The sequence below is a fragment of the Malania oleifera genome, chromosome 7, assembly GCF_029873635.1.
Source record: "Malania oleifera isolate guangnan ecotype guangnan chromosome 7, ASM2987363v1, whole genome shotgun sequence".
NCBI lineage: Eukaryota > Viridiplantae > Streptophyta > Magnoliopsida > Santalales > Ximeniaceae > Malania > Malania oleifera.
The window spans coordinates 71,495,442-71,508,258 of record NC_080423.1 but is presented as its reverse complement, the minus strand read 5'-3'; the positions used below and the strand labels follow the sequence as shown (position 1 = coordinate 71,508,258).

The 12,817-nt window shown below is 34.5% G+C and overlaps 1 protein-coding gene across 1 annotated transcript; it reads right to left on the bottom strand.

Moving 5' to 3' along the window:
- Positions 1-7,831: 7,831 nt before the first annotated feature.
- LOC131160883 (UPF0481 protein At3g47200-like) lies at positions 7,832-9,485 on the bottom strand. The gene is made up of 3 exons (XM_058116758.1): positions 9,001-9,485; positions 8,499-8,886; positions 7,832-8,368 (listed from the first exon to the last, which is right to left on the bottom strand). Exons 1-3 carry the CDS (start codon positions 9,483-9,485, stop codon positions 7,832-7,834), a joined length of 1,410 nt encoding a protein of 469 aa, XP_057972741.1.
- Positions 9,486-12,817: the final 3,332 nt, after the last annotated feature.

Below are 12,817 nucleotides of genomic sequence, written 5' to 3'. Positions count from 1 at the left end.
CAGATTATTATTCATAGTAGGAATTAATATAGCTTTACAATTTATCCATTATGTATAATATGTTTTAAAATTACTGTGTGACTTGAGAATATGGATATAATATAGAAACATGCTTTATAGTATTTTTCAGAGATATGTTTTACAGAATATACAAACAGTGAATATATTTTACAGCAATTATAGAAATACCATGATTATACAGTTTTATAGTACCATGACATACAGATTTACAGTTAATTATAGAAACACAATTGATATAGATACAGTTTTCTACAACGTCATGGTTTATACAGTTATTACAGAATCATGGTAAAACAGATAGTTGTATATAAAGATATATTATATAGTATCAGACCCTATTGGACCATACAGTTTATGGAGCACGGTACCGTAGCTACATACAATATATAGAGTGCAACCACCTATTCAGATAATACGTGGTATAAAGGGAGATCGCATAGAGACCACGAGTGGACAGGCTCCCCATCTGATTTGGGTTGAGAAGGGCTGATAAGACTGATGGAGTATAGTGATTTATTCTTGGTTGGCCAGCCAGGGTAGATCCTACTTACAGGGCCACACAACCCTGTCATGAGGGTTTAAATCATGACACACAGTTATCCATACTGAAGTTTTAAGTTATTACTATGTTTATACAGATTTACAGAGACAGAAAATATATATATATATATATATATATATATTTGAAGTATTTTGAGTAGAGACCTAAAGTACATAAATGTTAAGCAACAGGAGAAAAAGGTGATGGTTTATATTACTAGTATTGTATTTATAGATTCAGTGATACATGATTATATAGTAATAGATTTTCATAGTATTGTAACTCATCCGCCACACACTAGTAATAGCATATTTCATCTTATTGAGCGTTGGTTCATCCCATTACTTTAATATTTTTCAGGTGATCCAAGTAGGCGAGCAGACCAGGCTCATAGATAGAGGAGCCTCAGTACTACCCTTTCAGTAGAGAGTGAGTATGTTTTTGGAGTATTTCTGTATAGCCCTAGCCTAGTTGAGGGTATTTTGGGGAATAGCCATACATGTATATTTTGGAAACATTTTAGCACTCTGGTATTGTATATAATTATATATGGTTATGTTCATTTGATTTCCGCTTCTCGTTGCTTAGGTTGATGGTTGGGTTTAATTCAATTTGGTATTAGAGCATTATAAATGTTATAGTATATTAAAAAAAAAAAAAAAAAAACCAGTTAAATAGCAGGTTGTTACAATATGCCACATTTGATTCAACAACATATCTAAGCTAAAAGGTTTGTGAGCATAATATGATAGACATTTCAATTTTAGATGCTCCCCTTATAAATTTGAATTCTTACTTAGATACTATAAATTACTTATACTTTGCATAGGATTGATTTCATTGAATATGCCAAAGTATAAGTGAGCACACAAACCATTATTTAACTATACTGGATATTTATTAACAATATTTATCTCTAATCAGTATAGTCATCCCTATAGACAACAATTGCATCGGAAATAGATATTAAGGCATTCTATGCAATTCATGACCCAAGAACATTTCATATCAAATCATAGAACTTTATGTGCAGGTTATAATGTTCAGGGATATCAGAAGAGCCTCAATATTTCAATAAACGATAGTGATGCATGTGAGTCTTATAAGTTCTTTCTATAGGAAAGGTGCTCAGCTCTCCTAACTACCTGATGATTATGCAAGGATGAAATTTAATTTTCAATTAGTTTTCACTCATCCTTTCAAAAATATTTTAACTTTAATTTTATTATAATCATATTTAACACAAGGTTTTATATGGGAAAATCCTAACAAAATTTCAACAGCATGCCGTTTGTATGTAGGATATTTTCCCATAAAATTTGTACCTAATAGTGGGTTGTTTTTAACAGATAAATTATATAAAGCAAGCACCAACCTAATATCCACAACTAGCATGCAAATTATATTACTGCATCCATCATGCACGAGACTTTCAATACAAGCATGCAATCCAGTAGTAGTAAACAAATCATAAAATATAATCTATCCATTAAGGAAATTCTATCATTTAGTACATTATGGATAGTGGACAACAGTGCTGATTTCACAAAGGCATATGAGTATAAAAGGTATGATATCTAGAGAGCATTTGAATATATATAATTATGAAGAATAAAAGCTCCCCCTGAGTTATGCACTCAACTCATTTAAATGCCTTTTTTATTTTCTAGTTCTTTAACCAAGAGACATAATATTTTCAATGATTTAGACTCGGCTTTACATAATTAGGCTTAGAGAACCAAAAAGTCACAATGAGTATTTCTTTAAATGAAATAAGCCTACATAACCTCTTTTCTTTATGAATTCTAACGAGTGAGAGGCACAAAATCAAATGGCTTTGAATTATAAAAACATGAGCATAGGTCAATAAAGACCTAGTGCAATCAAATTAGTCATTCAACTTATCTCTAAGGATGTGAAGCTCTAAAGGATATAAATTAACGTTTTGAGAGCATATGAAACAAAGTAAAAAATAAATACTCTTAATAGTTAAATTGTCATTTAGTTCATAAGAGTATTTAGAATGAATGGACATTTTCAAAAATGTTTTCGTGCTTAGTAATGATGTCCAGGTATGTGCAAAGAGCGTCTAAGAGAGTGCGAATTTTGAAAATAGCTCTTTGGATAGTGGTATGTATCCTTTAGATATAATTATAATTATGAAACAAGGAAACAGCTGGTGAGTAGAAGAGATGTCTTATGATAAGCACTCAATATATATATTAGTGATTTATGATTAATAGTGCTTTAAGCCTAGAGTGATGACTTGATTTTGATTTAGGCTTTTCATATTTAAAAGTGAGTTTAGGATATAATAATGTATGATAAAAGATTAATTCCCTAAACTGCAGGCTTGTGCAATGGACAATGTTTGCTTAATTAAAGATTTCTACATTCAAGCATGAGTTAAGTTTTAAGAATTTTATACCAAGCAAGGATACTTTTGTCTATTTGGAAGCAAATTTTAATTTAGTAAGCTATAGCCAATGTTTTCACATTTTCACCAATCATTATGATATATATGCATTAAATTCAGATTGGATATATTACATGTATTTCCACTCTGGCATGATTTTCTAATAGTTCTTAGTAAATTAATATTATATAGTGAATGCATGTACTAAGATTTTATATTTTAAGCATAGACCTCTTCCTAGTATTTTAGTCATCACGACCCCCTAAACCTAAACGTAGGATCTAAGGATAGATTAAATGATTATATAATATTAATTTAGATCCATTATTTCAAAATTCCTACGGGGTTTGCTTTGCTGATTATCCATTTCATTTGTTTTTTCTAAGCCTCTTGCACTTCTAAATAGATAGTTAAACCATATGTGCCACATAGATTTGCAAAATAAATAGGTATTGAATATACATAAAAGAGTAGGCTTATTTAATATGATTTTACTCAATGAGGCATGACAATGGGATTCGCAAGATGAACCCTTTTCAAAATATTTATTTCTTTCAGCTTCTAAGGATTTATTTGAACTATACTTCTTAGATTTGAAAATCATTTCAGAATAATTGTCAATTTTTCTTTCTAAACAGATGATTTTCAAAACCTTCTTAATCTTTTTCTTCTCAAGGATAGCATGATATTCCTTCAATTTTTCTAATTGTTGAGCTATCCTTTCATTTTTATTTTTGAAAGATACCTTCTTGTTGTTCACCCTAACTAGAAACTTATTCATTTTCAATAAAGCATTTTCTAGTTTTTCACATGAAGGCATCCTTTCATTTATCAATTCAGTACATGATTCATCAAAAGAATTAAGACAATAATTTTCACATGAATCATTACATGTAATAACAACAGTATTTTCACAAGAAATACCAGATGATTCATCATACAATATATTGCAATATTTTTCATAGGAATCATCACATGCATCAATAACAAGATTATCACAATATTCAATAGATGACTCAGCGCATGTAGCAACACAACATTCAACATATGAATCCTCAAACGAGCTAGAGTAAGGATCATATATCTCTTGTTTTGTTGTTGCACTACCCTTATCACTTACTACTCCCTGATCATCTGAACATGACATCTCTAGTGTGATGGTTTCCTTTTCCTAGGTCTCTTCAAATCTCTTTTCCAGCTTAACCCAAATCTCCCTCGCATTTGTACATGCCATAATCTCAAGCAAAATATTAGAGTCTAAAGCACAATATAGCATTTCCATGACATATGAATTTGCATGCATCAAATTAATATCATTTTCCACAGGCACACAAATTCCCTTATCAATTACCTGTCAGACCCTCCAATTCATAGATTTTACAAATATGCACATTCTAATTTTCCAGGCGGTATAATCAACACCACAAAATAACAGAGGACTGGAAGGTGATCGTCCCTCTCTGAATTGAGATACACCAAATTGAACCATTGCGATCTTTTTGCAAAAACATTTAAGTCTAGTGCAACAAGACTCTGATATGAATTGTTAGCCTTGGTGTATTCCCATGAGAGGAGGGGGGGGGGGAGAGGGTGAATTGAGTATTTAAAAATTAATCCCTTAGGTTCAACTAATCTACCAAGCATTATTTCACAAACCTAGGGTCTTTCTATGTATTCACAATCCCAATCAAATATTTAAATGATAAACATAAATATACAGGTGTTGAAAGTAAATTGGGAAAAATAAAATCAACACTAGATATGTTATCAGGGTTCGGCCAACTATGCCTACGTTGTTGCCTCTAACTCGTAAGTCTGAAGATTCCACTAAAGCTCACTTAACGGGTGGAGCGGCACCTAATACAACTAGGTCAATTTAAGGGGCTGACCTCAACTAACACGCCTTACCAGGATGATGCACCTAACTTTCTTAACCGGGTCTAAGCCAATTCGAGACTATTTACCAGTGCTAGTCTCCCTCTTCAAGTCCGTACCTGGAATACAACAAATGTATATAAAACTTGCGTATACAGAAATGTGCTTCTCAACTAAGCATGTATGTACTACAATACATACAATATACTCAATCAACCACACATCAACAATATAGGAAATGTAAGCTCAGTGATGTGATTTTGTGCAAGCAACACTCAACAAGGTATTATCACTAATATGCTTAAGAGTGTTATAATCAAGCTATTGCTTTGAGACAGTATATATCAAATCTCAATAATAAATCAGGGTTTCAAAGATGCTGCAAATATTTAGAACAACTTAAAATATTTTCTTCAATGTAATATGCTCGAGAGTTGTTTAAAAGACTAATATAACTTGTAGAAAGATGTTTTTGCACAACAAAATCACTCTATAGGAATCTTTGCAATGACAATGCAAAGATCTTTAAGCTAATGAGATTTTCCCGACAGTAGATTTATCAGATAAAAATATATGGGAAAACTCTTGCTTGACTCCCTAAAAACAATGACAATCAATCAAGAAAAACAATTGGAGTATAAGCAACCTATAATAAGCACTAGCCCACTCAGTAAGCTCTCACAATGCTAAGATGTATCAAGGGAATAAGTATTTTAGAGTATTTTGGGCAATAGGAGTTTTTGAAAAAGATAGGATTTTTCACTAATGATTTTTTGCTAATTACCTCTTAATATTGCAAATGTACTCCTATATATAGAGAATGCAAAATTATAACCGTTGGGGGACGCATAGGGCATTCTTAAATTTGTAAAAAAAGTTTAGCAAAATTAACCCTGTTTAACTACTTTTAACTTCATTAAAAATTAATTTAACCCGCGTGATTCGGGTGCCTGACTCAAGGTTCAGTTGCCCGAAGAGACTCAACCAAAAAAAGTACTTTTTTGAAGTTCAGATGCCTGAGTCATGGATCGGTTGGTTGAACAAAAGACAGAATGTTTATGTTCGTGGCTTGGGTGCCCAAAGGTAAGTTCGATAGCCCAAACTTGCGAATTCAGTCGCCCAAGGCATATTTGAAAGTAATGTTCGGGCGTCTGGGTTGGTGAAAGGTGTCAGGTCAGAGATTCAGTTGCCTGGGGAAGATATGGTCATAATGTGTTCGGTCACCCAAAGCATGGTCAAACTGTTGACTTCTCAACAGTTCGGTCGCCCAAGGTGAAATGAACCCCTGGGGTTCGGTCGCCCGAGCTCTCTCAAATTTTCCCTATATTATTCAATTTTATTCATTTTTAATACTCCTCAATTTTATATGATATATATGCATGAGTTTTGGGACCTAGAGTCATGCTAGGGTCTATGGGAACAACGAAAAAATTCAGCGTTGATCGACCGAAGGGTGCCCTAAGGTCATTCGGTCCCTATGGTCAATCTACGACAGTTATGAGCTTACAGACCTATATGCATGACATGCAGAGATTATTACAAACCGATATAAATTATTACAAACCCAAATAATATAAATTACAATAAGAAATAATCTTCAGGGTCTTTAGGTTTTACTTCGTGTGCCATCAATTGATTTGCTAATATAAACCTGCACACAAACTTGAAAGCTATCAAATACTAGAGTATTTGTCATTATCAAAAACGGGTGTAACCTATAAGATTGACAGTGCCTTATGCCTCAGCTATTGGCAACTTGATGTATGCTATGGTGTGTACAAGGTGAGACATTGCACTAGCAGTGGGAGTTGTGAGCAAATTCATGAGTATGCCAGGAAAGCAGCATTGGGAGGCAGTCAAGTGGATTCTAAGATATCTGAAGGGTTCATCAGATGTATGTCTTTGCTTCATAGGTGCAAGTTTGAAACTGCAGGGTTATGTAGACGCTGATTTTGTTGGTGATAATGATAGTAGAAAGAGTACTACTGGGTTTGTATTTACTCTGGGTGGTACAACTATATCTTGGGCTTCAAATTTGCAAAAGATTGTTACTTTGTCTACTACAGAAGCTGAGTTTGTTGCAACAACTGAAACTGGAAAGGAGATGATTTGGCTACATGGCTTCTTGGACGAATTGGGTAAGAAGCAAAAGATGAGCATTCTACACAATGACAATCAGAGTGCAATTTTTCTTGCCAAAAATTCAGTTTTTCATTTAAAATCGAAACATATACAGACAAAATACCACTTTATCTGTTACCTTGTTGAAAATAAGTTGGTAATACTTGAGAAGATCTGTGTATCTAAGAACCCCGCAAACATGTTGACTAAGGGTGTCACTATTGAGACACTGAAGCTGTGTGCAGATTCAGTTGGTCTTCTAGCTTGAGGACAAGAGGATGAGTTGTAGGGATGAGGGATTATTCATTTGGAGTATGACAGTTGATATTGGTGATTGAACTAGTCTCCAAGTGGGAGATTTGTTGTACTTTTGTGAAGCCTAGTTGCGTTCAATGTGGATGATGACCCGTTTTGTAGCCCATTCGGAACCCTGTGCGCAGCATATGAAATGATTTTTTTTAGGTGATTAAGGGAAGCGGTCACACTTCACGAGAGAGTGAGAGAGAGAGCATTGTACCGCCGCACTCTGTATTTTTCTTCCTGATAATAGTGAAATCCCTGCAACTCTGTGGACGTAGGAAAAATTGCTGAACCACATAAATACTATCTTATGTGTGATTGATTTTTCTTTAGCGTGTATTTTTTTTCTATTTTGTTTCTCACAAATTTCAGGAATTTGTTGTTAATTCCTAACAACCCTATGAAATGATATCATGTGACAAAATGGGAATGAAAGAGGAAGAGAGAGCATTATTATTTAAGCTCATGGTTCTTGGAGCAATGCCATTGGATCCAAAACTACATGGTGCCATGCAACACATAGAAGTAACGCATGCAGCTAATCAGAGGAATAAGTTTCAGATGAGAATCTCACATAAAAACTGAAAGCAAATCACTCGAGCAAACATTAGAAATTTAGAATATAGAAGCGAATCTTGGATCTTATTCTGAAGGATCTGCCGCAGAAGGGTATTCCAAATTGTGAGACCCAGAACTACAATCCCAACAATAGATGCAGTGCCTCTCCAGAAATCACGGAAATACACATTTGTCAATGCTGCCATTATTCGGTTCAAAGGGTTTTTGCAGTGCCTTTTGATCTCTTGGACAGTGTTACAGTAACGAGAATTTGGTTCCACAATGTGCTCGCAAAGCTTGTTCAACAGTTTGGCCACTGCTTTGCTGCTGCCCAGAGAATTAACAATTACCTTCTTCTCAATGAGCAAATCCACATCTTCTCTAGTGTTTATAAGCTGATCCATTAGTGAAATATAGTTGCAGATATGAACTTGTTTTGGGTAGTGGCACTGCTCCAAGGCCATGAGGTTCCTAAAAACACATTCTGTTGTGTCGTTGGCTTCAAAGCGAGGGAGTTCCAGGGTAGGATGCTGGCACTTCAATTGCGGATAGGGATAAAAGATACAAGGCAAACATTTCAGAAGCCAGGAGCAATTGAAGCATGGGCAATGCCTCTAAGTATCTTCCCTTTTTGAACTTTAAGTCACTCAAGTCCATTGTGCTGACCACCTCAAAATCCACCCCTGCCTCATCCAGGTATGTTGCACTACGCAGGCTTTCAATTCTGTTCTCACTGTCTGCTTCATATGGGACTTCCCTTGGTGGACAGAAGGAATATCTAAGCAGATCAGTGAAATGCTTCACTTCTGAGATGTGACCTTTGAGGTTGAGGTCAAAGTACTTGGAGAAGTAGCTTTTTGTCAGTTCAAGGAAGGAGGAATCTGAATTTTTCAACTCTCTCTGGCTCTGCTGACAATGATCACCCTGCAGGTCTTTGTGATTGCTGGGACAGCCCCGCTTGGAGTAGAAGTTGGTGCTCTTGCTTTGTTGGCCTTCTTTTTCATCATCATTCTCTTTGAATCTCCCATTACAGTGAACACAGAAACATTTGTACCTGGGATTTTTGGGACAGGAAAGCTTGGCAGAGTTGTATATCTATTCGATAATGAAAAATGGAAGCTGATTCTCCAGCAATATGAGATCCTGCTCTATACATTTTCTCAGCCACGGCTTGCTGAAAATATAGTCCTTTTCAGGTTCGTCAGTACTCCTCCACAAGAACTCAATGATGAATCCAGCGTCGGTTACAACCATGTCTAAAAATTTATCCTTCTTGAGCTCAAAGGTCCCTGCATAACAGGCTCGGATGCTTTGCTCGCAACCAGTTACGATTTTTTTTATATCGTCCAGGCTGTTAATAGCTTTCCTGCAAAATTCTTTAAGGTATCTGGATTTAAGCCCTTCCATGGGCCGCAGCTGAGGATTGCCGTGGTGAAAAGGGCCTATTGAGACAATTCGAGGAGTGTATGCTGCTTCATTTATGCTGCGAAGTTTCTGGGGAACCCTGTAGATACAACACTTAGACCACTCGCCATAGACACTGTCCTCAGAACTGCTGTATGTACCCTCAGGAAGTAATGGAATGTTAATGGCCTCGAACTTGCATTCATGCTCAATTGCAGGTGGAGCACTGCCCAGTGCAGAGGTGATCATCTTTTACCAGGCTGGTGACAAATACGCAAAACTGTTAAGCTAGCATATGCAATAGAAAACACCACTCTGCCTTCGACGCCATATTTTCCAACCCCTGCATGTGCATAGCCTTCCAAAATCTAATTTCTACCATGGATAGAACTAGTACATACTATAGAAGAGGTAAACGACGATTTGTTGCCAAGTGTTTATCCTTCATAAACAGTTGCCTAGTTTCTGAAATTACTTTTGATCTGTGGTTTGTTAAGGAGTTGTGTGCATTGAACAGGGCAATTGAAAAATAGTAAAAAATATGTCATAATTGATTTTAATTATATTTAATTCATATCATTATTCAATTTTGATTTTAATTTAAAAGTCTATAAAATGAATATTGTAATCCAAAAAAACTATTTTTAGATATTAGAAGTTAAGACAACATATTTTCTACTTCTATTATCGATTTTCAACTTTTGTCAAAACAACTAAAAATCATAAAATATAATTTTCCTAATTTTGATGAACAGTTGAAAATCGGTAGCAGAAGTAGAAAATCGACAACACAAACAAATGCATTTTTATAATTTATTTCTTCATTGTGGAGAAACAAAAATAGAAAACAAAAAACAACAATGATATCAAACAAACGCAAAGTTTTTATTTTTATTTTTTTAATTACTAGAACTCTATTAGGTAGTCATTTCTTGGACTTGCTTATTCTAATAATCTAACCATGGAAGGTGCCAATATATTCTTTTCCAATGTTGGTTGCTTCTATATATCTTGTTTTGTGAGGTAGGTGGTGTGTATCACTCTCTCCTTAATAGAAAACTCATGTTTAACCAACCATTTGCCTAATGTAAACGGTGATTTTGCTTCATACGTTGCCAGATAGCTATGATGGTCTTGTCATTAACTTTAGTTATTCCAAGGAAAACCAATTCAAATTGGATGATGTGATGACCATATTGGCCAATGAATTTCAGAGATTGCAATAATAGAAAGTTTTGGGTTCCATAAAAAAATGAAGCTTTTGTTATTGAAGGACGGTGGTGTGAACAAGGTCATTACAGGTAGCAAAAGGGGTCAAAACTTAATGGCTGACGAATCACATGTCCTTTTAAAACGAGTTTGGATTTAAGAAAAGAAGACTCATTTTTAAAAAGTTAACTCAAACCTAACTTGACTAACAAATGAGTTAGCTGGGTTCAACTTCACCAATGCCACTTCATTCACTCCTCTTCTTCTTCTTCTCTCTTCAGGGTTCTCTAAGCCTGAGTTTTCACGAATTCCCCAAGGGGCTAGTATTGGTAGCCGGAGCTTCGTTAGAGGCCTAGAATTCCATCATAAGTGGGAAAGGATCATCAATCATCATGTGCAACAAAAAAAATAACAAAATGTTAGATTACCACTTTACCTAAAAGTTTAAGTTGTTAAGTTGTGAGCCAATAATGTATATCGAGTTATAACACGCCTCTTACACATGGAGAGATAAAGACACAATATATAATATCCATGATAGAGAATACAATTTTTTCAAATATTACAGAATAAATGCGGGTGATGAGACTAGAACTCAAAACCTCTTGGTAACCAGTTTTGATATCATGTTAGATTATCACTTTACCTAATAGTTTAAAATTTTAGGTTGTGAGCTAGCAATATATAGATAAAGTTTTAACACTTCCCCGCACGGCCAATTCGACAGCACATGGAGAGATAAATACACAATAAATAACATCCATAATAGGAAATAAAATAATTTTTTTTTTTAAATACCACAATAAACACGAGCAACAAAACTAAAAAGATATCATGTTAGATTACTATTTTACCTAAAAATTTAAATTATTAAGTTGTAGGTCAATAATGTATATCAAGTTTTAATACATAATTCCACAAATTGAACCGGACCTTAAGCTCAATAGCTAGTCATACAACTTCTCACAAATGGAAGTGATGCAGGTGGATTGATGCTCCTTAATTGCAAGGTACTGGGTGATTAAGAGTAGGATATAACTAAATTTTGAGGCATATCACATATGTAGACAATCACCACTTGAAATTCTTTCAAAAAAAACAAGTACAATGAGAGAAAATTTCTATAAGCACTTAGCAGAGCAAGAACCTGGAATTTTATTTTTTAGGCCGGAAAGCTCCCTTCCCCTTTCAGTTTCAGGCTTCTGCACTCGACACTGCCACCAAGGAGATTTAAGTGTGGGAGAAGACTTGACTACACTCTCCCAAACAACACCTATTGTTTATAGAATAGCCTATGAAGATTAATTGGGTCCAGCGAGCCAAGACGTGCAGCGGTACTTTTGAAAAGGCGTGGAGAATACATTTATGTTTGTCGGGTACGGGCTACAGGACGCCTGATGCAATGTACATTGCAGAAATAGTAAAACAACTACAGGGAAATGAGATGACAAAACAGTATTCCGCAGAGATAAGGCAACTCTTGGAATATGATATGACGACGACAAAACTGTATTTCTCTACCAAATATAGTTTTGTCGTCATATGATATCCCAATAGGTACTTTTCTACCTAATATAGTTTTGTCGTCATATGATATTCCAATAGTTGCCTTATCTCTACGGAATAGTGTTTTGTCATCTCATATATATATATATATATATATATATATATTATTTCAAATAATGAACTTCATGTGGGTTTCATTTGATGGACTTGGAATTGGCATGTAAGTTTATAAGATTCAATATTTGAAATGATTTTATTGATCTAAAAAACAGATGAAACTGGAAAAATCAAATTTTTTCTTGTTCATTTATGATATTTGAGGGTGGTGGTGCTCTCTCTCTCTCTCTCTCTCTCTCTCTCTCACACACACACACACACACACACACACGCACGCACACACATCATTTCATATTTTAGTATCATTATTTATCAAGTTAATCTCTATAAAATGAATTTTCATTTGTTTATGCATTGCTTTTTTTAATGAAAAAAATATAAGTACAGATAATACTTGTTCTCCATTAAATCAATTTAATAATGTATTTTTGTTATAAATTTATTGACCTTTTGAGTCCGATCCTTATTTTGATACTGACAAAACGCATGTATATTATGTGTGTATTTAACGTTTGAACAAATTTACATGTCGCACGGACATAAGATATTACAGAAATGAAAGTCAAGACATAACTTAAAGTCCACATAACAACTTGACGTATTGCATGAAGAGAAAAGTAAAAAGAAGAAGACGTTTATTTTTTATTGTAATGACATTTAAATTTTTATCATCTAGTCTATAATATTGCATGCATCTGCATAATATGTTTTAAATTTCAAAACGACCATAGTCTGACCGTAGGGATCCA

Bases quoted from the DNA above. Each gene is read 5' to 3' on its own strand.
- LOC131160883 (XM_058116758.1), bottom strand. From the start codon at position 9,485: ATGATCACCTCTGCACTGGGCAGTGCTCCACCTGCAATTGAGCATGAA. The intron at 8,887-9,000 runs GTGGCTGAGAAA...CAAAAATCCCAG, and splicing joins GACTATATTTTCAGCAAGCC to GTACAAATGTTTCTGTGTTC. The intron at 8,369-8,498 runs GTCAGCACAATG...CCGCAATTGAAG, and splicing joins CAGGGGTGGATTTTGAGGTG to TGCCAGCATCCTACCCTGGA.